The sequence below is a fragment of the Oryctolagus cuniculus genome, chromosome 12, assembly GCF_964237555.1.
Source record: "Oryctolagus cuniculus chromosome 12, mOryCun1.1, whole genome shotgun sequence".
In the NCBI taxonomy this organism is placed as follows: domain Eukaryota; kingdom Metazoa; phylum Chordata; class Mammalia; order Lagomorpha; family Leporidae; genus Oryctolagus; species Oryctolagus cuniculus.
The window spans coordinates 64601913-64627312 of record NC_091443.1 but is presented as its reverse complement, the minus strand read 5'-3'; the positions used below and the strand labels follow the sequence as shown (position 1 = coordinate 64627312).

General features: G+C 55.0%; 1 protein-coding gene across 3 annotated transcripts; it reads left to right on the top strand.

Moving 5' to 3' along the window:
- The first annotated feature begins 2187 nt into the window (after positions 1-2187).
- On the top strand, positions 2188-24543 carry RPAP1 (RNA polymerase II associated protein 1). Of its 3 annotated transcripts, none has more exons than XM_051822499.2 (25): positions 2188-2593; positions 10695-10935; positions 11189-11337; positions 12266-12355; positions 12789-12909; positions 13499-13720; positions 14532-14711; positions 15656-15771; positions 16041-16139; positions 16914-17015; positions 17237-17404; positions 17602-17784; positions 17898-18032; positions 18124-18294; positions 18741-18898; positions 19303-19461; positions 19606-19807; positions 20831-20940; positions 21169-21364; positions 21546-21698; positions 21951-22093; positions 22642-23398; positions 23576-23752; positions 23900-23959; positions 24076-24543. In XM_051822499.2, exons 2-25 carry the CDS (start codon positions 10755-10757, stop codon positions 24223-24225), a joined length of 4182 nt encoding a protein of 1393 aa, XP_051678459.2. In that variant the 5' UTR covers positions 2188-2593; positions 10695-10754; the 3' UTR covers positions 24226-24543. The 3 variants fall into 3 exon arrangements, with proteins under 3 accessions (XP_051678459.2, XP_017203610.2, XP_008267388.2); XM_008269166.4 differs by having other exon boundaries at positions 2189-2497; XM_017348121.3 differs by lacking the exon at positions 17237-17404 and having other exon boundaries at positions 2188-2497.
- The last annotated feature ends 857 nt before the right edge of the window (positions 24544-25400 follow it).

Sequence of the window (25400 nt, the reverse complement as noted above, 5' to 3'; positions counted from 1 at the left end):
GGCCATCTTGTACTGCTTTCCCAGGCTGTAGCAGAGAGTTGGATCAAAAGTGGAGCAGTTGGGACTTGAACCAGCGCCTCTTTGGGATGCTGGCACTGCAGGTGGTGGCTTTACCTGCTATGCCACAGTGCCAACCCCAACTGAGGAACATTTTACAAAATACTCTGCCAGTGCTACTCCAAAATGTCACAGTCATCACAAACATAAAAGGTGGAGCAGGCGTTCAGCACAGCAGTTAAGCCACTGCTAAGGACACCTGCATCTCATGTGACAGGGCCCGGCTTCTAGTCTCAGCTCCATTCCCAGTTCCAGCTTCCTGCTAATGCACACCCTGTGAGGCAGCCAGTGATGGCTCAGGTATTTGGGTCTCTACCACCCATGTGGAGACCTAGACTGCATTCCTGGCTCCTGGCTTTGAACTTTGAACCAGTGAGATGATGTGACCAGGAAGTGAACCAGGAGATGGATGAAGTCTCTGCTTTTCAAATAAAAGGAAATTAAAAGAAAAACAAAATAAAAAGCAAACATAAGAGGTCTAAGAAATTGTCACAGCCAGGAGGAGCCTAAGGAGATCCAACAACTAAATGTAATGAAATATCCTTTTTAAAAAAGATTTATTTATTTATTTGAATGACACAGTGACAGAGAGAAACAGAGAGAGAGAGAAAAACAGAAAGATCATTCATCTACTGGTTCACTCCCCAAATGGCTGCAACAGCCCATGCTGGCCAGGAAGCCAGGAACCAAAAATGCCATCTGAGTCCACCACGTGCGTGACAGAGACCCAAGCACCTGAGCCATTATCTGCTGCTTCCCAAGTGCATTAGCAGGGAGCTGGATCAGAAGCAGAGCCAGGACTAGAACAAAGCACTACAGTAAGGGATAAGTGGGGTCTCAACAGCCACACCAAATGCCCATTGTAACATTTTTAATTGACACTTAGTAACTGAATACAGTGTGACATTTCTATAAATCATAGAATGTGTAATGATCAGAGCAGATCAGGGTAATCGGCGGATAAATCACCTCAGAAATTTACCATTTCTTTGTGTTAGATGCATTTGAAATTCTATTTTGAAATATCCAATTATTTTTATCAACCACAGTTATTCTATTGTGCTACAGAACATTAGAAGTTATATCTAATAGTTTAAAAAATTAAAAAAAAAAAGATGTATTTATTTCAAAGGCAGAGTGGGGCCGGGATTGTGGCACAGCAGGGTAAGCTGCTGCCTGTGACGCTGGCGTCACATAGGGCACTGTTTCAAGTCCTGGCTGCTCCACTTCCAATCCAGCTCTCTGATAATGTGTCTGGGAAAGTGGCAGAAAATGGTCCAAGGACTTGGGCTCCTGTCACCCAAGTGGGAGATCCCCATGGAGTTCTGAGCTCCTGGCTCCCAAGAAGTGGCCCTTGAGACCATTTGGGGAGTGAACTGGTGAATGGAAGATCTCTTTGTCTCTCTCTTTCCCTCTGTAATTCTGCCCTTCAAATAAATAAGGCTTTTTAAAAAATAAATAGATAAGTAAAAGTAACCAGCAATACTTGGTAATAGGCAGCACGTTCCCCCCATGCCACACAAGTGGTGCAGGTGGTAAGATTCCAGGCAGCTACAAGGACAGTTTAGAGAGTGGGCATGGCCGGCAAAAGTTTTGAGGCTAACTCCAGCTAGGCTTTAAAGAAAGACTTTGGGGGGCTGATGCTGTAGCATAGCGGGTAAAGTCGCCACCTGAGGTGATCCCACATGGGCACCGGTTCCAGTCCCGGCTGCTCCACTTCGATCTAGCTCTCTGCTATGGCCTGGGAAAGCAGTGGAGCATGGCCCAAGTGCTTGGGTCCCTGCACCTGCGTGGGAGACCCCGAAGAAGCTCCTGACCCCTGGCTTCAGATAGGCCCAGCTGTGGTCGCTGCTGTGACCACTTGGGGGAGTGAACCAGTGGATGGAAGATCTCTCCCTCTCTGCCTTTCAAATATATATATATATATATATATATATATATATATATTTAAAGAGATATAGAAAGACTGGGAGTGGGATGGCAGGAACAAGAGGACAGATTTCCACTTAGGGCGCGAACAAAGGCGAGATGCGCAGGAGCCCGTCGTCTCTCTCCGCACCACCACCATTCCCGCAGTGCTCACTGGCAGTGAAGCCTTTTTCACCGTCACCATGAACACACCGAGAGGTCACATCGGTGCTAGGGTTAGGCGCTCTAGACGTGGGCACGCGCGCTGGAGAGCGCGGACGGACGTCTGAGGAGCTCTTGGAGCTGCGCCGGCTGTACCTCAAAGCACATGTATTCCGAGTGCGGCCAGACCCCGCGAGCCGGGTCCGCCTGGCGCTCAGCCGCACGCAACGCAGAACAGCAAACACCTGAGGACTCCCAGCCAGCCCGCCAGACAGAGCGCCGCGCTGCGGGGCGGAAGCCGAGAGGCGGCGGCGGCGGAAGCGCCGCCACTGCGGGGCAAGATGGCGGCGCCCAGGCGGACCCTGAGCAAGTAGGTAGAGGGGCTGGTGGGGCTGGGCTCGGGTGAGCGCGGCGCACCCAGCGGTTCCCTCGTCAGAGCCTGCCCGGAGCGGCTGCGACCTCTTCGGTGCGTGGATCTCGCACACGGCCCTTCCCCCACGCGCCCCCTGGACGGAGCCGCGTGCGGATTGCTGAGGCGGCTGGCCCGGGAGGCTTATGCAGAGCCCTGGGTGCAGTCGCTGGTCCCAGCCCGGGAGGATCCGCCCGCAGGATGACAAACCGCCGTGAAAGAGCCTCTGACTCCAGCGGCATTCCGAGAAAACCCAGGGGTCCATAGTTGACGCTATTTTGCTTAGAACCAGACTTACTGTGTTTGAAGATGTTATCACTTACAGCATGGATTCGTTCGATACAGATCTGTCTGGAGTTTGTGGGGAAGTACATGGATGGCTTTCCTTATAACTAAAATAATCGCTTATTTTACTGAGGTTTATTAATGTAACAGGCTGAGTGGTAGGCGCTTTGTGTGCGTGGTCATCTAAAATGCTGGCAAAATTCCTGTTATATAGGGCGTGTTATTGTTCACGTTTTGTGGTTGTGGAAGCTGGACTTGGGATAGCTTAAACAACTCGCTCAATTTCTCGTGTCTAGTAAGTACAGTGGCGCTGGGAAAGCAGGTGCCTGTCATCGCTCTAAGTCTCTGCTGTGTGGAGAAGTGGGCTGCACTTGACCGTTGGGTCCTATAAATCCATGGATAAGGAAGTGGAATCTGACAGAAGTGAATTGTTCACATGCTGTGGCTTCTCCCTTCATCCAGTTCAGCCTTTCTTTGCGCCATTTGAGTGGGCACTGGGGTAGGAGATTTTTTTCCTCCTGTTTGTTGGCAAGACTGCTCAACAAAGGGATATGGTTTAATTGCTCTTGGCTGTTTAAATAATGACAGTCACAACCGGTATTGTGTACTTACCACGTGTGAGACTGTTCTAATTACTTTATAAATAGGTCATTCCTGAACTGGGTACAGTTGCCTGTATGCTGCAGATGAGGAAACAGGCACAGGAACTGGAGTCAGGTGCCTTGTTTAAGCTCACAGGTAGTAAATGGCAGAGCCTGGATTTAAATACAGGTGGTCAGTCTCCATATGGTTTAGGACTCATCCAGGAAGGGGCACACCTACATGTGTTCTTTGCTGTCACTCTACAAATATATCTCATTGTTACAGTATCTGTGACACACTGAAGGCCAAAAGTTGTAGACAGGTCTTTATTCCACTTCTGTTGTCATCTTGTCTAAATTTTTTTTCTTCAGCAGCCAGCCCTATTTTTAAACTTTTGGGAAATCCCGTAGCACTGATTTTGTATCTTATTAAGTTTGTCACTGGGATGTAATGCTTTTGTGAATGTATGAAGGCCCTTCAGAAAGCTCATAGAAAATGTGTGTTACGAAAAAAGGATGCGTGGGTTTCAATTTTTTTGCACCAAAATAAATCTACCTTCGAAATAATTAGAACTTTTAAAAATTATCCGGCCGGCGCCGTGGCTCACTAGGCTAATCCTCCACCTTGCGGCGCCGGCACACCGGGTTCTAGTCCCGGTCGGGGCACCGGATTCTGTCCCGGTTGCCCCTCTTCCAGGCCAGCTCTCTGCTATGGCCAGGGAGTGCAGTGGAGGATGGCCCAGGTGCTTGGGCCCTGCACCCCATGGGAGACCAGGAAAAGCACCTGGATCCTGGCTCCTGCCATCGGATCAGCGCGGTGCGCCGGCTGCAGCGGCGGCCATTGGAGGGTGAACCAACGGCAAAAGGAAGACCTTTCTCTCTCTGTCTCTCTCTCTCTCTCACTGTCCACTCTGCCTGTCAAAAATAAAAAAAAAAAAAATAAAAAAATAAAAATACTTTTAAAATATGATTATCAGCAAATTGTGCTCTTAAATCACTCAAATGGCAGTGGAGTAGGTGTGGGGACATTTGGTACAGCAGTAAAGACCCAGCTTGGGGTACCTGGGACCCATGTTGGAGTATCTGGGTTCTAACCCCAGCTGTATCTCAGATTCCAGCTTTCTCCTCATACAGACCCTGGAAGGTAGCAGTTGATAGCCTGAGTAGCTGAGTCTCTGCTGCCCAAGTGAGGGATCTAAATAAGGTCCCAGCTCCTAGCTTTGGCCTGACCCAACCCTGGTGTTGGGGGACTTTGGGGAGTGACCCAGTGGGTAGGATTTCTCTCTCTCTCACTCTCACTCTCACTCTGCCTTTTTAAATAAATAATAGCGACAGAAAGAGAGAGAGAAGAAAACACCACTAATATGGTAGATATCTAACGATGAAGGCAGAAGGCAGCTTAGGCCATGCCTTAAAAAAAAAAAAAAAAAGAGAGAGAGAGGAGGACTCCTTGGATAGCATTCAGACTCAGTGATGCCAAAGATTTACTAGGAGGTAGAGCTAAAAACTGAAGTAAATGTATGCTGAGTTTTTATCATGTTTGTTTATACATCCGAGTACTCGCTTTTACAATATAATGCCTCAGAGCTCCCAAAAAAAGACTCAAAATTTTGACTCAGCCCCTTAGAACTCATGGCTGACATTTTACCTTTGTTTCTTTGTCTTTATTTATCTGTTTAAAGATTTATTTATTTATTTGAAAGGCAGAGCTACAGAGAGGCAGAGAAAGAGGTCTTCCATCCACTGGTTCACTCCCCAGTTGGCCACAACAGCCAGAGCTGTGCTGATCCAAAGCTAGGAGCCAGGAGCTTCTTCTGGCTCTCCTACGTGGGTGCAGGGGCCAAAGGACTTGAGCCATCCTCTACTGCCTTCCCAGACCATAGCAGAGAGCTGGATCAGAAGTGGAGCAGCCAGGACTCGAACCAGCGCCCCTATGGGATGCTGGCACTGCGGGCGTCAGCTTTACCCATTACACCACAGCACCAGCCCCATATTTTTTTTTTAAGATTTATTTTATTTATTTGAAAGGCAGAGTTACAAAGAGCGGTAGAACAGAGAGAGAGAGAGCGAGAGCGAGAGGGAGAGATGTCTTCCATCCGCTAGTTCGTTCCCCAAATGGCTGCATTGGCTGGAGCTGGGCCAATCTGAAGCCAGGAGCCAGGAGCTTCTTCCAGGTCCCCCACATGAGTATAAGGGCCCAAAGACTTGGGCCATATTCTTCTGATTTCCTGGGCACATTAGCAGGGAGCTGAACCAGAAGTGGAGCAGCTGGGACTTGAACTGGTACCCATATGAGATTCCAGAGCTGTAGACCAGGGCTTTAACAACTCTGGCCCCTAGTTTCTTTGTCTTTATAGCCCCTTGTACACCCCTCTCTCCAGAGTAAACTTTCAAAAAAGTTTTTGATAATATTCTTAATTTTTTAAAATATTTATTTATATTTATTTGAAATCAGAGAAGAGGCAGAGAGGGAGAGGTCTTCCAACCGATGGTTCACTCCCCAAATGACCTCAACGGCTGGAGCTGCGCCGATCCGAAGCCAGGAGCTTCTTCCAGGTCTCCTTGCGGGTGCAGGGGCCCAAGCAGTTAGGCCATCCTCCACTGCTTTCCCAGGCCACAGCAGAGAGCTGAATTGGAAGTGGAACAGCCAGGTCTTGAACCGGTGCCCATATGGGATGCCAGTGCTTCAGGCCAGGGCGTTAACCCACTGCACCACAGCGCTGGCCCTTTGATAATATTCTTAAAGTCACACTCTAGTGTGATTGTTTGGCGGTATCTACCCATTTTACCACCTTGTACTCCCCCCCCCCCCCATACACCATATGTTAATGGGGGAGAGGGGTGTTTCCAGTACTGATCTAGTTATTAGCTCTGATCATGCTTAGAAGTGGATGAAGGGAGGGAGGGAGGGGCCGGTGTTGTGGCGTAATAGCCTGTTCAAGTCCTGGCTGCTCCACTTCCAATCCAGCTCCCTGCTGATGTGCCTGGGAAAACAGCAGAAGATGGCCCAAGTGCTTGGGCCCCTGCACCCACGTGGGAGACCTGGATAAAGCTTCTGGCTCCTGGCTTCAATCTGGTCACTGGGGAGTGAACCAGTGGATGGAAGATCTCTTTCCACTACCCACCTCTGTCATTGTGTCTTTCAGATAAATAAATCTTCAAATAGACTTATCTGCCCCCAAAGTCAGTAATCCCTGCTGAGAAGCCCCAGTGCAGTTCTGGCTTTTGTTCCTCGGGGAGCCATATCAGCCTGTGTCTCCCACTGGTGCAGACTTCAGGACCCTGCAGCAGCACACAGCCCTGGGCAGTGGAAAAGTGGCTGAGCATCCACACTGACCCTGCATGCCAAATCCCAGTCCTGCGGCTTACTGACTCAGACTTGGGCCAATGACTGAGCTGCTCAGCAGCCCCTCTGCTCACCTGTCAACCATGAGTGATAAACCGGGCCTGCCTCCTGTGGTTGCCACGAGGATCAAATGCATGAATATAGCAAAAGTACTGCAAACAGTGTGTGGCCCAAGTGCTCAGTATGGGGCAGCCAGAGTTAGAATAATGACAAGGAGAATTTTCTTGTTAGCATCTAGCTCAGGAGCTGCAGACTAGTCGGATGGCTTGCAGACCTATTTTGCTTGGCCAGCCCGAATTTGTTTTGTGTTTTAATTGAGATCTAATTCACATGCCATGATTTTTGAGCTAAATGATTGAATGCTTTTGAGTACATTCACCATGTTGCAGCCAATGTCACTATCTAGAATATTTTGGGTATCCCCAAAAGGAGCCTCACATGCCTTAGCAGTCAATCGCCTCTCCCCTGTAACTCCCACCCCGGGCAAGCACTGCTGTGTCTTCAGTCTGTGGGTTTGTCTGTTCTGGACAGTTCGTATGAAAGGAGCCATACATGATAAGGCCCTTTATGACTGGCTTCTTTCACTTAGCATAATGTTTACAAGATCCATGCATGTTATACCTTGTATCTCCCAACACTATCCCTTTACCTGGATATACTACTCTTCGTTTGTTGGTCAGTTTGATGAACCTTCGTATTGTTTCAACCTCGGCTGTTATGAATAATGCTGTTCGGAACATTTAGGTACATATTTTTGGTTAGCATATGTTTTTGTTTGTGTCGGTATATACCTAGAAGTTGAATTGCTGGATCATATGGTAGGTCTGTGTTTAGCTTTTTGAGGGAATGCCAAGCTGTTTTTCCCTAGCAGCTGTGCCATTTTACATTCCCACCAGGATTGTGTGAGGGAGCCATTTTCTCCATACCTCAGTCAACACTTGTCATCTCTCCCCTCCCCACCCTGTTTTAAAAAGACTTGTTTCTTTGAAAGACAGAGTAACCTAGAAAGAAAGAAATACCTTTCATCTACTGGTTCACTTCCCAAATGCCCACAACAGCTGGAACTGGGCCAAGCCAGAGCCAGGAGCCTGGAACTCAATCAGGGCCCCCCATCTAGGTGGCAAGGACTGTCACCTGCTTCCTTCCAGGGTACACATCAGCAGGAAGGTGGAATCAGAAGCGGAGCCAGGACTTGAACCCAGGCACTCCATTTCCAGTATGGGGTGTTGGCTTCCCAAGCAGCATCTTAACCACTACACCATTTCTGTAATGACTAAAGATGAATATGGAATCTTTGCATGTCCTTGTTGGCCATTCATGTATCTTCCTTGGTGAAATATCCATTCAGATCCTTTGCCCATTTTTTAATTGAGTTGTCTTTAATTTTTGAGTTGTAGAAGTTCTCTGTATATTCTGGATACGGCCCTTTCTCAGTTATATGATTTGCACATATTTTCTCCCATTCTCCAAGTTATTTTTTCACTTTGTTGGTAATGATCTTTGATATACAAAAGTATAACTTTGATGAAGTCTAATTTATCTGTCTTTTCTTTGGTTGCATTTGGTGCTTTTTTTTTTTTTTAAGATTTTATTTATTTATTTGAGAGGTAGTTACAGACAGTGAGAGGGAGAGACAGAGAGAAAGGTCTTCCTTCTGCTGGTTCACTCCCCAGATGGCCACAACGGCCTGAACTGCACCAATCCAGAGCTAGGAGCTTCTTCCTGGTCTCCCATGAAGATGCAGGGGCCCAAGCACTTGAGCCATCTTCTGCTGCCTTCCCAGGCCATGGCAGAGAGCTGGACTGGAAGTGGGGCAGCTGGGACTAGAACTTGCACCCATATGGGATGCCGTTGCCAAAGGCAGAGGATTACCTGTGCCACAGTACCAGCCCCATGGTGCTGTATTTAAGAAGCTGTTGCCTAATCTGAGGTCACAGAGTTTTGTAATTTTAGCTTTTATGTTTAGGTCTTTGATTCATTTTGGATTTGTTTTTGTATATGATATGAGGTGAGGGACCATCCTTTTGCATATGGTTGTCCAGTTGTCTGAGTGTCCCTAATCTGACGATCTGAAGTCTGAAAACCTTCAAAATCTGAAACTTTTTTTTTTTTTTTTTTTTTTTTTTTTTTTTTATTTGAGAGGCAGAGAGATGCAGAGCTCTTCTCTGCTGATTCATTCCCCAACTGCTGACAGCAGTCTGGGCCAGGGCAGAAACCAGGAGCCAGGAACCCATACCAGAACGCCCACGTGGGTGGCAGGAATCTAATTACTTCAGTGATCACTGTCAGCTCCCAGGGTCTGCATTAGCAGGAAGCTGGAGTCAGGAGTGGAGCCAGCCATCTAATTCAGACACTCAGATGTGGGATGCAGGTATCCTGATCATTGCGTTAACCACCAGGCCAAATACTTGCCCAAATTCCAACATTTTTTGAACATCAATGTACTCAGCCAGGTTAAGTATTTGCAAATATTCCAAAATCCAAAAAAAACTCCAAAATATGATTTACTTCAGATCCCAGCCATTTCAGATAGGAGACATTCAACCTGTACTGTTCTTCCTCATTTGAAAAATTTTTTTTCTTTTAAAGAAAGACAGAGATATGTAGAGACAGAGAGGAAAGGTCTTGCACCTGCTGGTTCACTCCCCAGATGGCCGCAGCCACTGGAGCTGAGCTGATCTGAAGCCAGGAGCCAAGGGCTTCTTTTGGGTCTCCCATATGGGTGCAGGGGCCCAAAGACTTGGGCCATCCTCTGCTGCGTCATAGGCCATTAGCAGGGAGCAGGATCAGAAGTGGAGCAGCTGGGATTCGAACTGACGCCCATATGGGATGCTGGTGCTACAGGCTGGGGCTTTAACCCGCTTTGTCAAAGCACTGGCCTCCCAATTTGACAATCTTATTATTGTTGGAAATCTGTTAACCATAGATCTGTGAAGTTATTCTGGACTCTCAATTCCTTCTGTATGTCTTTATGTCAGTACTGTCTTGATGCCAATAGCTTTGTATTTGAAATTGGAAAGTATGTGGCCTCCAACCTTGTCAGGATATTTTTGGCTAGTTGAGTCCCTTGTATTGCCATATGAGTTTTAGGATCAAATAGTCAGTTTCTGCAGAAACAGACAGTTGGAATTTGAAAGGCATTGCGTTGAATCTGGAGATCGGACAGTGTTTCCATCTTGATAATATTAAGCCTTCCAATTCGTGAGCACAGGATGTCTTTCTGTCTGTTTAGGCCTCTTTAATTCAACAGTGTTTTATGGCCTTCAGCGGACAAGTCTTAAACCTCTTTGGTTATATTTATTCTGAGGTATTTTATTCTTTTTGATGGTCTTGTAATGAAATTATTTTCTTAATTCCATTTTCTCATTGTTCTTGGCTAGTATATAGACATGCAAGTGATCTTTACAGCTCAAAGTTTTTTAATAATTCGAATACTTTGATTTATTCGACAGGCAGGTTTTTGGTTCGTTTGTTTTTGAGAGGCAGAGATAGACAGAGCGAGCTCTCATTCCCTGGTTCACTTTCTAAATACGTGCAGCGGCCCAGGCCGAAGCTGGGAGCCAGGAACTCAATCCAGGTCCCTCACACGGGAGGCAGGGACCCAGTCTGGAGTAGAGCTGGACTCAGACCCAGGCGCTCCAGTGTGGATGTGGGCGTCCCCACCAGTGTCTTAACCTCCACGCCGAGTGCCCCCCACTCCACCGCCCTACAGACTTACCTGCCTGTCCTGATGGCATCTGCCTCAGCTCTCCTGCTGGTTTGTTTCCAGAGTTTTGTCACCCACAGATTGTAAACAGCCTGAGCTGGCTGTAAATACTGTTGCCTGGCTGGTGACATCAGAGAGGGCTGAAGAGGGAGGGAGTGGCGCTGAGGCGGGATGGAGGAGGGGTGAGTTCAGAGGCTCGGGTTTAGTCCCCCGAAGGCCCACTCTCTTCACTGCTCCTAGGGGTGAGTGAGAGGGAGGCCCCCTTGGAAGCCGTGCAAGGGAGGCAGCGGGAGCGGCAAGATGCTGTCGAGACCCAAGCCTGGGGAGTCCGAGGTGGACCTGCTGCGCTTCCAGAGCCAGTTTCTCGCCGCTGGCACAGCCCCAGCGGTACAACTGGTGAAGAAAGGAAGTCGGCGAGGTGGCGATGCCAGCCGGGACCAGCCGCAGCTGCAGGACGCTCGGGATGTGGTGACGCTGGACAGTGAGTACCTGCGGGGCAGGGCGGGGCAGAGGAGGAGCAGGAGCAGCCATGAAGGGGCCTTCCCCTCATTACTGGAGAGGGTGCATAGCCTCTGGGGCAGCGCCATCCTACAAATGAAGAACCCGAGACCCCTGGAGGCAGCACAGCTTGAGCCACAGCCTCATGGCGGCTGCCTTTGTTTGGTCCCCCTCACTCTCAGTGTCTTCCTGGGAAGGCATGACCATCCGCACCTCTGGGTGTTATCCTTTTTCAGCTCTCCCGGATTTGCCTCCAGCTTTGGTCCCTGCTCCCCCAAAGAGAGCCAGGCCCAGCCCCGGCCACTCCCTGCCTGTGGAAGAGGACCCCGAGGAGAGGCTGAGCAGGCACGATCGGCACATCACTGCAGTCCTGACTAAGATCATTGTGCGTCTCACCTGGCTGAGGGGGCGAGGTGGCCTGGGGCAGCAGGGATGAGCCTTCTGAGTGGGGGGTCTTCAGAAAGGGGGGCTTGGGGTGGGCATTTGGCTCAGTGGTTAAGGTGCTGCTTGAGCTGCCCATATGCCCTGTCAGGGTGTCTGGGTTAGAGTCCTGGCTCCACTTTTGATTCACTTTCCTGCTAATGCACCCACCGGAGGCAGCAGGTGGTGGCTCAAGGGCTTGGGTCCCTGCTATCCACATGAAAGACCTGGATTGAGTTCTGGGTTCCTGGCTTCAACCTGGCCCAGCCCTGGCCTTTGCAGTCAATAGGGAGTGAACCTTATATCTCTTTCTCTCTTTCTGCCTTCATAAAACATTTTTAAAAGAAAGGTTGACTGGCCGGCACCGTGGCTCAATAGGCTAATCCTCCACCTGCGGTGCCGGCATACCAGGTTCTAGTCCTGGTCGGGGCGCCGGATTCTGTCCTGGTTGCCCCTCTTCCAGGCCAGCTCTCTGCTGTGGCCTGGGAGTGCAGTGGAGGATGGCCCAAGTGCTTGGGCCCTGCACCCGCATGGGAGACCAGGAGAGCACCTGGCTCTTGGCTTTGGATCAGCGTGGTGTGCCGGCCACAGCAGCCACTGGGGGGTGAACCAACGGCAAAGGAAGACCTTTCTCTCTGTCTCTCTCTCTCTCACTGTCCACTCTGCCTGTTAAAAGAAAGAAAGAAAGAAAGGAAGGAAGGAAGGAAGGAAGAAAGAAAGGGTGACTTTTCTCCATGCATTAAGTCTGGGGACCAGGGTCACTGTGCCCTGAGCAAGATGGATTCCTGACCCCACAGAGTGAGCTTCCTGCCATATAGAACCGGGGCTGGTGGGATAGCGTCCAGCCTGGCCAAGTCCCTACCTTGTCACTGCCTTGTGTTTTGTTGTTACAGGAACGAGATACAAGTTCAGTGGCTGTGAAGCTGCCTGTGCCCAGTGGTGTTGCCTTCCCCCCAGTATTCCATCGCTCACAGGAGAGACAGGTAGGCAGGTGACCTAGGGTGGTGTGGGGGCGCAGTGGGAGGAGTCTCACAGTGCGTGTCTCCAGGTGGATCGCTTTCATGATAAGCAGATCTGCTTCTAAAGCAGCACCGTGCCGAGCACTTCATACACATGCCTTCGCTTAGTCCTCGTCACAGCTCTGGGAGGCTCAGATAAGAAAACAGCTTGTCCCAAAGTGACACACGGGTTGGCTTGCACAGCACGTCTTCTCGGTAGAAGAGCTAGAACTTAAGCCACATCTGTTAGATTTCAAGACCTGTGCTCCTGTCCTCTTTCTCTGAACTAGGGTTGTGACCCCTGGGGCGGGGTGGGGCAGAGCTCCCTTCTAGCTCTATGCTGTTATGACCTCAGTTTAGAGCAGCTGAGGGGAGGGGGATAAGGCGCATCAGCAACCTGGGGTTTTGTACCCCGTAGGAGAGGCCAGCGCCGGGCGGCAAGAGAAGCATCTTTGCCCAGGAGATTGCAGCGAGGTGGGCGTCTGCACCCGGGGTCCCCCCGGTCGAGGAGGTCACGTCCCACCTGGACCCACCTCAGGGTGAGCTGGGGTTGAGGACGCTTGGGCTTGGCCTTTCTGGAAGATACGATTGTCCAGTTGTTTTTGATGATGTGTCTCCCCGGCCTCAGATGGGAGGTGCATTTGAACTACCACGAGAGAAAGTCATCCCGTGTCTCCACCTGGAGTACTGAGTGTTGGGTGCTGGGGCCCACATCTGGGTCTTAGGCACAGGGAAGGGCCTGGGCCATTATGCAACCCAGCGAGAAAGGGAAGGGGGCAGAAGTGTCAGGCGGAGACTGTAAAACAAAGACGGAAAATAAAGTGTCTGTTCACGGGGCAGGTTAACCTGCAGGTGAGACGGGGCAAGTTCCTGGTGTGGCCGGCTGTGTAGACCTCCAAGGGCAGGGTCAGAAACGAGGCTGTTTCTGAGGGAAACCATTTCTTGAAGGTCCGAGGGGAAGGATGGGTAGAAGAGCCGCCCATGCCCCCGGAGTGCCTGGAGCCCTGTGCCCAGGACAGCCCAGGGCCCTGCACCCGTCTCCGGGGCTGAGAGACTTACAGAAGGGGCTGCGAGGTCTGGTGAGAGCCAGGAGGGCAGGCCGTGACACCAATCATGCACTCTGTCCAGGGGCTGCGACCGGTGAGGCACCCGCTCCCGGGGACCAGGGCTGCCGGCTTCCAGGAAGCAGCCACAGCTTCCAGGGACCCCGCCTGGTCACTGGGAAGGGACTCAGGGACCAGGAGGCTGAGCAGGAAGCCTGGACCATCCATGAAGAGAACGTAGCGCGACTGCAAGCCATGGCTCCTGAGGAGATCGTGCAGGAGCGGCAGCGGCTGCTGGCGCAGCTCGGTGAGGCGCCGGCTCTGCTGAGCTGGCCTGCGCAGCTTGAGGAAGGCTCAGCGGGCGGGCCGGGCGCTGTGCTGCGACTTTTGTGCCTTATTCCATTCTGTCCCGACACTGGTCCGCTGGGGGCAGGGTGTGGGGTCCACCTCATGCTACTTAAGGAAAAGCTGCGGCTCAGCACTAAGGTAGTCTCCCCAGGCTCCCAGCCAAGGAACACAGCCGGGTCTGTGAGGCCTCACAGGCCTGCTCTGAGCCGTGCCGTGAATTACGGCTACCCTGACAGTGCGCTCTGCCTTAGAACAGCCACTCTCGGTACGAGGACAGAGCGTTTCCTTACGTGGCACCGTCCCGTACTCCACCTCCCCCTGGTTTCTGTGCATGCAAACGCCGGTCCTGTCCCCCACCATGGGTCACTATGTGACAGCACAGTACTCATTTGGTACTCAGTAAATAATAGGTACCTGAGTAAATGAGCTGAGAGAAGAGGGGGGAACTTGTTCCCCTAAATGCCTTTCCTCTCGCCCTAGTCAACATCCATTCATTTGCTCCATAGCCACTTCCTTGGGACCTGTGACCTGGAGCCGACACAGAGACAGGCACAGGAACCTGGGCTGAGGCACTGTGGGAGGTAGAGGGACAGGTGTGAGAAGACCGGGTCACTGAAGGGCTGCAGGAGAGCCCAGGCAGCCCAGGGCAGGGCTGGGAAGTGCACCTGCTGACCTTGGCACCCCAGGGCAGGTGGTGTTCAGCAGGTGCCGGGTCTGTGGGAGCTGGGGAGGACCTGCCTCACTCACTCCCCCTCCACCTGTGCCTCCAGACCCCAGCCTCGTTGCTTTCTTGAGATCTCGCAGTTGCACCCGTGAGCAGGCAGCAGAGAAGGCCACCGAGGAGCAAAGGCTAGGAGGAGCCTCTGTGGATGTCACCAAAGAGGAGGCCAGCGTGTCGCCTTCTGCCAGTGAGCACAGGAAGGAAGACGAGCTGGAGCCAGGAGCCCCAGGTTTGGAGGAGGGGGACTATCTTTTGGTGGCTAAGTGTAGGCCTGGCCAATGGAAGAAGAGAGAAGGTTCTTTTCCCTTGGACTTGTAACATCAATCCTCATTATTGGCTTTAAATTGGCCTCAAATTAGATGCCTGTCTTCTTCCTGCACATGCTTCCTGTATTCTGTCCTGTTACTGCCCCTTCTCCCCCAGCCCAGCGAGGGCCCACAGGGCAGCATGGCCACGTAGCCCCATCCCTGCCTTTGCTGTAGCTTCCCCAGCTCTGGCTCTCTCGTCCCGTAGCTCATTCTGCCCCTTCATTCTGTGCCGGAGGAAGATGGCAAGGCAGGTGGATGGGAGAGGGCGAGTGTGACGGAGGCTGATGAACATGCCGGGCCAGACGCAGAGAGGCCAGCAAAAGCACTCGTTTCCCAGAAACTCGATTATTTCATTAGGGATTAACAAAAGAAGAAATTGAATTACGGCAGCCAGGAACCTCTTGCCCCCGGAGGAGGTCTGGGCCAGCTGAGCCAGTTGGGTGGGAGTAGGGGTTAAGAAGGAGGATGTTGGGGGGCAGTTTCTGTATGCTGCCCCCAGAGCAGTTCAGCTGCCCCTGCCCCGCTGTCCCCACTCCCCTGCTCCTGTCGCATGTTGGTGCTGGAGTGGAGAGCTCTGCTTCCCAGAGATGCATCCTGTGTTCCTCCTCCCCACGCCCTTCTCCTCTCCTCCTCCTCCTCCATGGAGTCGGCAAGGGGCTTGAGCCCAGGACTAGCTGTGCTTCCCTATGGGAGATGTATGCCTGCTTCCCAGGCCTCCCAGCCCCCTGGCCATGTGGGTTAGCCACACCGTGGTAGAAGCTGCCAGATCGGAGGCAGAGGAGGACATGGCAGCTGCCGGGTGATGGCGGGGCGCCCTGTGAACAGCGAGTCCTTTAGGCAGTGCTGTGTGCTTGCTCCTCCCCAGCTCTGGCCCTGCCCGTGACTCCCCACAAAGAGTGGCTGCACATGGACGCCGTGGAGCTGGAGAAGCTCCACTGGACCCAGGACCTGCCCCCACTCCGCCGGCAGCAGACGCAGGAGGTGGGAAGGGCCAGCTGGCCCACAAGGGCTGGGTGGCCGGGGTGGGTGTGGTCAGCCCGCCTGCACCCAGAACTCAGGCCCTAAACCTGAGAAACAGCTCTCCCCGGCCCTGCTTTCCCACCTCTCTGTCTGGCCCAAGGCGAGACGAGCCCCATTTCCAGTGAGAAGTAGCCTCAGCACCTGAGCCCTGAGAGGCCTGGGATTCAGGCGAGGGTGGGGCGGGGAGGGGGCCGCTGCCCCAGCCCCCGTCCCTTGTCTCTTCCTGTCAGAGGATGCAGGCCCGGTTCAGTCTTCAGGGAGAGCTGCTGGCCCCTGATGTGGATCTGCCCACCCATCTGGGCCTGCACCACCATGGAGAGGAGGCGGAGGTGAGGACTTAGCCGCCCGTGGAAGAGGACGACCTCTGCCTGGTGGCCTCTGACCTCTGTGTACCCTGTGCCCCATCATGGCCGTGCTGTCTATGTGGTTTTGTAGCCTCAAAATCTTGCTTTTCTTCCTCTCCTCTCCCATTCTGGTCGTTGCCAAAACTTGCCAGCCCACTCTGTCGCCTCCCTGTGGTGCTCCCTTGCTGACTCGTGTCTGCTCAGTCACCATGCCTTCCACACTGTGCCCCAGCCATTGCTTCCTTCACGGGACTGCTCGGCTAGTTCCTCTGGCTCAGCTCAGGCCATGCCCTGCCTCGGAAGGCATCCTGCCCTGCTCTGCTCGCAGGATAAGGCCCTGGCCCTCAGTCTTCCAGTCTGGCCCTGCTGGAACTACAGCTGCATCTCCTTGCTCCTGCTGCACCACTGTGCTGGCTCCTCCCTCCAGGCCCCTGTGCTCAGGGACCTCTACTGCACGGGAGGTCTTTCCCTTTGCTGCAGGCTGTGCCGCCAAAGTTGTACCCGTCCACTGAGGCCACATCCCCTGTGCAGCCCCCTGCTGCTGTCCTCTGCTTGCATGTGATACGTCCATGGCTACATCCTCCATCTGCCTTGCTGACCTGTGAGCCAGTTCTGTCTTCTGTCCCAGCCTGAGGCTCCCTGGAGAGCAGGGCCCGGGAATCACTTAGTCACCTTTATCTCTCCTATGGCACCTTGCTGAGTACTTCTGAGGCACTGCCCTAGGTCTTGGCTTCTTCTGACTTCTTGCCCCTGCCCCAGCGAGCAGGGTACTCTCTACAGGAGCTGTTCCACCTGAGCCGTAGCCAGGTGTCCCAGCAGAGAACACTAGCACTGCAAGTGTTGTCCCAGGTCATCGGCAGGGTGAGTGCACTGCTGGCCCCTCCAGCTCCCCTCACCCTTTCCCCTTGCTTGTGACCTTGGACTTCCCCACCTCCTGCCCCTTTTCACTCTGGCTCAGCTGACTGTGCCTCAGACTGGGATAAACTCCAGGTCATCCATGATCAGTGGGCAGGTGGAGGGGTTGGGGCAGAGACCGTGAAGCTTCAGCGTCTTCAGCAAAGTTCTCTCCTCTTGCCACCAAGGCCCAGGCCGGTGAGTTTGGGGACCAGCTCGTGGGCAGCGTCTTACGCCTCCTCTTGGATGCTGGTTTCCTCTTCCTGCTGCGCTTCTCCCTGGACGACAGAGTGGATGGGGTCATTGCGGCTGCTGTCCGGGCTCTCCGGGTTCTGCTGGTTGCTCCTGGAGATGAGGTGCCCCAGGGATGGGAATGGGGCTCGTGGGGCCAAGGTCTCCACTCCTCATGCTGGGCCTGCTTTGCAGGCACCTGCTTCCTCCTGAGGGTCCCTACACCCAGGAACCTTGCCTCTCTGCTCTTGGGAGCGGGGGCCCCCACTCTGCACCCTTGGCCCCTTCCCTCCCCCAATCCCTGCTTCCTTTCCTGTGGCAGGAGCTCCTGGACAAAACTTTCTCTTGGTACCACGGAGCACTGGTATTCCCTCTGATGCCCAGCCAGGAGGACAAGGAGGACGAGGACGAGGACCAAGAACCGCCAGGAGAAAAAGCAAAAGGGAAGAGCCCCGAAGAAGAAAGACGGCCCCCACCCGACTTGGCCCGACATGACGTCATCAAGGTAAGGGGAACGCCGCCTTCCCACCCTGTAACCTAGAGCCAGCATGTACGGTGAGAGGCATCGTCAAGGCTCGGGGCTCGGCTGCATTTGGCACAGGTTTGTCTCACCCCCAGGGGCTCCTGGCTACCAACCTGCTGCCTCGGCTGCGCTATGTGCTGGAGGTGACCTGCCCAGGACCTGCGGTGGTCCTCGACATCCTGGCCGTGCTCATCCGCCTGGCCCGGCATTCCCTGGAGTCAGCCACGAGGGTGAGAGACGAGAGAGCAGGGGAGGGGCAGAGTGTGGGGCTGCTCCTGACCCTCAGCCTCCCTGCTTCGGTTGTCCTCCTGTCTCCCACAGGTCCTAGAGTGCCCTCGGCTGATAGAGACCATAGTTCGAGAGTTCCTGCCCACCAGCTGGTCCCCCATGGGAGTGGGTCCCACGACTAGCCTGCACAGGGTGCCCTGTGCCATGGCCATGAAACTGCTTCGAGTCCTGGCCTCGGCTGGAAGGAACATTGCTGCCCGGCTGGTGCGCAGAACGCAAGGCGAGGGATAGGGGGCGGGCACAGGCTGGGTTGGAGCTGAGTGTGGCCTCCAAACTCTGGTGGCCAGCGCATACCCTCTTCCTCCTCCTCCCTGGTCTAGTTGCTTAGAAACATAGCAGGAACCATGTGAGCTGGGGCCCAGTGCACCCTGTAGGCCCGCTGTGGACTGGCAGGAGTGGAGGTTCTCTGTCCCGGCCCCAGATCAGGAGAGCCACTTACGGATAGAACTCATCACCCATATCCAAGTGGCCCTAGGAAAAGTCCCCAGTGCTTGCTAAAAAGAGAGGGTGGGAGGAGAGGATGAGGCCATTTCACCCCTGCCCAGAGCTAGGACTCCGTGTTGAGCTCACCTACAGGGTGGGAGAAGCTGAGACCAGGTGGACATGGGACGCCCAGCTGCCCCTCATGCCCACACCCTGTCTGCTCCTAGTTGAACAACTTTGATCTCCGGAGCCGCCTGTGCCGCTTCGTAGCTGAGGCGCCCCAGGAGCTGGCCTTGCCCCCAGAGGAAGCCGAGACACTGAGCACCGAGGCCTTGCGTCTGTGGGCTGTGGCCGCCTCCTACGGCCAGGGCGGTGACCTGTACAGGTGAGGAGAGGCAAGGGCAGGCTCCCTCGGTGACCCCACCTTTGGGCCTGCCCCTTTGCCTCAGCCTTGCTGGAGGCCCCCGGCTTGGCAGGAGACAGAGAATGGGGGTGGGGATGCGGATTCTGCTGGGCGAGAGCAGAGCTGGGAGTCAGGACCAGCCAGAGAGGGGCAGAGGAAACCCGCTTCACTGGGTTCTGTGCACAGCAGCCTCGGCCCCTCGGAGAAGTCAGCTCCAAGTTCCCTGTGGGCTGGGGGGCAGCCTCAGAGGGCCACCTCCTTCCCTGTTGTCAGGGCCCAGCCTGGGGAGAATGTCCTGGCCCTGGGGCCGCCTCCTGCAGGCAGGGCCTTGGGTCTGCTCTCCTGCTCCCTTCGTGCAGTGAAGGTCCGGGACTGTTCCTTACCAGGGAGCTCTACCCAGTGCTGATGCGGGCCCTGCAGGCTGTGCCCACGGAGCTGGGTGCCCACCCCCCGTCGCCCCTTGCCGTGCAGCGGATAGCCTCCCTGCTCACTCTGCTCACCCAGCTGACCCTGGCAGCCGCCGGCACCCGCCCTGAGCCCCTCAGGTAGGTCACAGCCCTGAGCATGCCAGCGGGGATATCTTACCAGCCACGCCAAGCCCAGCGGGCCTGCTCCGCAGGACAGAGTGGCTGCAGTTGAGGGGGAGTGAGGCAGCCAGAGCCTTACCACGGCCCATCACCCTCCTGCAGTGAGTCTGCTGAGGCCGGCCTGTCAGCGCGCTCCTCCTGCATCTCATGGACGCAGGTGTCTGGGCTCCAGCCTCTTGTCGAGCCCTGTCTGAGGCAGTCCTTGAAGTTGCTGCCCAGACCTGAGATGTGGAATGCCCTGGGCCCGGTGCCAGCCGCCTGCCTGCTATACTTGGGCACCTACTACCAGGCCTGGAGCCAGCAAGTGAGTCTTGCCTGCCTGCCTCAATCTGCATTCTTCCCACTTGCTTCCTCTCCCTCCACCTCTCTACTCCTGCCTCCCCATTCCAACCTTTTCCTAAAGTGATTTATTGATCTATTTGAAGAGCTGGGTGACAGGGAAAGGAGGAAAGACAGAGAAAGATCTTCCAGCTGCTGGTTCACTCCCCAGATGCCCACAACAGCCACAGCTGGACCAGGTCACAGCTAAGAGCCAAGAACATCCGGGTCTCCCATGTGGGTGGCAGGGCCCAGGTACCTGAGCCTTCATCTGCTGCCTCCCACGTGCGTTACAGGGCGCTTTATTGGAAGCAGAGGTGAGACTGCATCCCAGGGACTCTGACCTGAGGTACAGGTGTACCAAGCAGCAGCTTAACCACAGTGCCACAGTGCCACCCCGCCCTGCACCTTTTTGCTCCCACCTGTTCTCTCGCTTCCTCCCTAGGCCATTGAAGCTTCCAAGGAACCTTGTTGCTGGGGCCCAGAAACCCCTCAGCCTTCGTGCAGTCACTGTGCCTCTCGACAGCCGTAGACACTGGGTGCCTTTCCCTCCAGAAGGCTCAGCCTGGGGTTGGGCATTGGCACAGTAGTTAAGACACCTGAATCCCATATCAGACACCTGAATCCCATATCAGACAGCCTGGGTTCCAGTCCTCGCTCCACTCAGATTCCAGCTTCCTGCTAATGCACACCCGAGGAGGCAACAAATGATGACTTAAATGGCTAGCTCCCTGTCATCGGGAGACCCATACTGGGTTCTGGGCTCCTGGCTTCAGCTTGGCCTGGTCCTGGCTGTTGTGGGCATTTGGGAGGGAATCAGTGGATCCGAGAGCTCTGTCTCTGTCTCTGCCTTTCAAATGAAAAAAAAAATTTTTAATTAATTTTTTAAAAAAAGGTCAGCATGGAGAAGCCTCCTCAGAGCTGACCTTTGGGGCACCTGGAATGGTGGGGTTTGCTTGCGTACCCAGTGTCCTGGGCCATCTGTTCAGTGAACCCCTTGGTCCTCCAGCCAGGCTTGTGCCCAGGGGACTGGCTTGAGGACATGGAACGCCTGTCACGTGAGCTGTTGCTGCCATTGCTGAGCCAACCCAGCCTGGGCTGCCTTTGGGATTCGCTGGGGTATGTACCACATGTGGGGCTGGGGGGTGCGGTGGCGACAGGCAGAAGAGAAGCATTTGTCTCCCCATGGGACTCCTGGTCCGGTTCCCTGGCCCATTCCCGGGTGCAGCAGGTCGGAGCCTGAGAGCAGCCCTGGCAGGCAGCAGCCGTGGGGGCTCTGAGGACTGCAGGCAACGACGCACACAGCCATGCCCGTGGCAGACCTCAGCTTCAACATTCTCCCTCCAGGCCCTGCTCCCCTCTCTGCAACCCGCTGTCCTGTGCTCCGGCCCCTGAAGCTCTCCCCAGCCTTGTGTCACTGGGCTGCACGGGAGGCAGCCCCCGGCTCAGCCTGGCCGGCTCAGCCTCGCCCTTCCCGTTCCTCACTGCCCTCCTCTCCCTTCTCGATACGCTGGCCCGGATCCACAAGGGGCTGTGTGGCCAGGTAGGCGAGCCCTGGATGCCTGGGTAGGGCCGGGCAGGGGGACGAGATGGCAGGAGTCAGGAAGAAAGGGGGAGGGCTTCAGCCAGTGCTGAGGCTGGGAGGTGGGAGGGGCAGCTACCTGGGGAGCCTCAGAAGTCCTCAGAACCAATCACTAAACCTGAACAAAATGGCTTTTCCTCAGCTGGGTGCTGTCCTGGCTGCCCCAGGCCTCCAGAACTACTTCCTCCAGTGCATAGCCCCTCGGGCTGCCCCACCCCTCACGCCCTTCTCTGCATGGGCCCTGCGCCATGAGTGCCATCTGCAGTACCTGGCCCTTGCCCTGGCTCAGAAAGTGGTGGGTTCCGCCGTCTGCCGGGTTCTGCCCCCACCCCCTCAGCCCCTCCAGCTTCCCTGAAACCTGTGCTGCTGCTGCCAGCCCGTGCAGCCCCTGCTGTCCTCCAGACCCTGCCCCTTCCCCACCCCGCACCAGCGCCCTGCAGCCTGCGTCATGGCCCCTCCCTCCCTCACCTCTCTCTGCTTTGCCCCCCTCGCCTGTCCCCCACATCCCACCGCCACACTGAACTGCTCCCTGCCTTTCTGTGCACAGGCAATGTGCCAGCCCATGCCAGCCACCAGTGCCGCCCTGCATCATGGCATGGCCTTGGCCCTGCTGAGCCGGCTGCTGCCTGGAAGTGAGCACCTCGCCCAGGAGCTGCTGCTGCTCTGCGCGTTCCGGCTGGAGTTCCTCCCGTGAGTGCAGGCCCGTGACATCAGTCCAGCCCTTTTAGAAAGGCAGCTGCGTGGTGGTGAAGAAAGCAGTGCTGAATTTGGTTAGGTTTCCTTCCTTCCCTGGCTTGTGCCTAACCTGACCTTCCGCTTCCTCATTACTAAACTTGAGAGATGAGATTAACCGCATCACAGAGTGTGGCTGTGAGACTTCAGTGTGACCATGTGGCTAAAAACTGGTGTTGGAAACCAGCAGTGCCCATGGGATCGCCAACAGCCACCGAGTCCCTGCTCCAGGTCTGGTCCTCCCTTTGTAAGTATTTCACCCATGCCATGAGGTGCTGGTAGTCTTACTGTGAGGAGACTGAGGCGCAAAGCCCTTTTGTAAGCTTCCCCCCAGCAGCTGGCCCTCGTGGCCATTCTCCTGTTAGCCAGACTACGTGGGAGGAGCCAGGGGAACAGAGTGGAACAGGGTTGGACATGGGCGCCTTGGGGAAGCTCTGGAGAGCTGGCGTGGCCTTCTGGGTGTTGTGGGGCCAGCCCCCGACCTTGGCTTTTGGGTCCTGTTACAGCGAAAACGCAGCAGGAGGTCCAGAGGCAGCTGACTTCTCTGACCAGCTATCCTTAGCAAGCAGCGGGGATCCTCGGAGCCGGCGAGGGGCTCTGCTGGCCCAGGCCTGTCAAGACCTCCCCAGCATCCGCAGCTGCTACCTGACCCACTGCTCGCCGGCCCGAGCCAGCCTGCTGGCCTCCCAGGCCTTGTACCGCGGAGAGCTCCAGCGGCTCCCAAGCCTGCTGCTGCCTGTGCCTAAGGAGCCACTTCTGCCCACCGACTGGCCCTTCCTGCCACTGATCCATCTCTACCACCAAGCTGCTGACTCCCCCTCCCAGCTCCCTCCCACTGACACTGTGGCCACAGCCGTGCGTGTCCTGCAGTGGGTGCTGGTTCTGGAGAGCTGGCGCCCCCAGGCCCTCTGTGCCGTGCCTCCCGCCGCCCGCCTGGCGAGGCTGATGTGTGTGTTCCTGGTGGACAGCGAGCTGTTCCGGGAGACCCCGGTGCAGCATCTGGTAGCAGCCCTCCTGGCCCGGCTCTGTCACCCGCAAGTCTTGCCAAGCCTCAACCTGGACTGCCCACTTCCTGGTCTGACGTCTTTTCCTGACCTCTACGCCAGCTTCCTGGAACATTTTGAGGCTGTCTCCTTTGGGGACCACCTCTTCGGGGCTCTGGTCCTCCTTCCCTTGCAGCGTCGGTTCAGTGTCACCTTGCGCCTCGCCCTCTTTGGGGAACATGTGGGAGCCCTGCGAGCGCTGAGCCTGCCTCTGACCCAGGTACTTTCTCAGTCCACCAGCGCCCATCAGGGGCACTCTGCACTGGGCCAGAGGAGGGTGAATATCTGTCCAGTATTTGCCCTCTGCCCTCCTGGTCTGGTGTTTGTGACTGTGGATCCCCCGTCATGTTGCCGGGTGGTACGCCGTCCCATTCGCACGCCTCTCCCCCCACCACAGCTGCCTGTGTCCCTGGAGTGCTACACGGGACCTCCTGAAGACAACCTGGCCCTCCTCCAGCTCTACTTCCGGGCCCTGGTCACAGGTGCGCTCCGCCCACACTGGTGCCCAGTGCTCTATGCCGTGGCTGTGGCTCACGTTAACAGCTTCATCTTCTCCCAGGACCCAAAGAGCTCAGTAAGTTACGTCCCCATTTTCAGAGTAACAAAAGGAGCCAGCGATTGGGCTGGCTCCAGGCCAGCTAGGTGGGAGCTGGGGGTGACGCGGGCGAGTGGTGGATGCCAGCCCTTGGCTCAGGGCCACCTTTGCCTGTTTCGTGTCTAGGACGAGGTAAAGGCTGCCCGCCGGAGCATGCTGCAGAAAACGTGGCTGCTGGCAGAAGAGGTGAGTAGAGGGGGGGGGAGGGGCGGTGCTAGGGTAGGAGGTGGTTGGGCTGTGGGGGACAGAGACCTTAGCAGGGTGTCACTGCCCGCTTCATAAAGTCTGTTCCCTCTCCACAGGGTCTCCGACAGCACCTCCTCCACTATAAGCTTCCCGACTCCGCCCTCCCAGAAGGCTTCCAGCTGTATTCCCAGCTGCCCCCGTTGCGGCAGCAGTACCTGCAGAGACTGACCTCAGGGGGGCTCCACAGTGGGGCGCGCGAGATCTAGTGTAGTGGCTATGGGTGGAGAGATGGACACCACGTTCCCCTGGGTTCACCAGCAGACACCTGGCCAGGCGGCAAAGGAGCAAGCCTTCCTGGAAACACGTTGCTGGAACCAGTGGGAGCCAGGCCACTCCTGACACCTGCTGGAGCTGCAGCTTCTGAGGGGGTGTGTGGGGAGTGAAGGGTGCCTCAGGCGTTTTCTCCCTCTGGAGACAGGACAGGGTGCGTGCGCCTCTCCGCACCTGCCCCAGTCTCCCCCCGGGGCCAGAGCATATGGACACTGTTCCTGTGCGTTGAAATAAAGGTTTTGAAAACCTCCTTAGAATGGGATTGCAACTGATTTCTGTCATGCTAGTCCAGGGTTGGTATGAAGGGGTGGGCTAACCCCAGGGAGGATCAGGACTGTTGGGGGAGGGGTTTGGGGGGAATCCTGAGTGGGAGGGGGCAACAGCCTGTGGGCCCCAGTGTACCTGAATACTCTTGGGAATGAGGGTCCCTCTGGAACTCAGCATTCCACTAGGATAGGTGTCCTTAGTGAGCTCAGCATCTACTCTGATGGCCCCCTGTGTGTGCCTGCTGCTATCCTGAGACATGAAGCCACAAAGACTGGGGCAGTGGCTGCCGGCATCAGCATTTGCACCGGGAACTTTCTGGGTGGTGGGCCAGAATGGGGGAGGGGTAGATGAAGCATACACTCAGACACTCCTCTTTATTCTGGTGGTTTCTATGTGGTTCTTTTCTCTGAATTCTAGCACTTAGGCTTTCTGATGTTGTTTGCTGTGTGGATTACTTATAACTGTTAGCAGGTCACCAGAGTGAGTGTAATGTGCCTTAACTCATCCTGTCAGTAGGTAGAAAGAACCCCTCCCCATATATGGAACTGCTGAACACAAAATGGTCCAACAGGTTTCATTAACCTTGTACGTACTGTATTTGCAAATAGCAATGGTTCTCAAATTTACCTGTCACAAACCACCATGTTAAGAACCAGTCGTTACAACAGGCGTTGTGCTGCCCTGTGTAAAGCCACTTGGGATGCCTGCAGCCTGCAAAAGTGCCAGGATGCCAACCCCTACTCCACTTCCAATCCAGCTTCCTGCAGATGTGCTTGAGAAGTAGCCGATGATAGCTCAGATCCTTGAGCTCCTGCGACCCACTGGGAAAATGGGATGGAGTTCC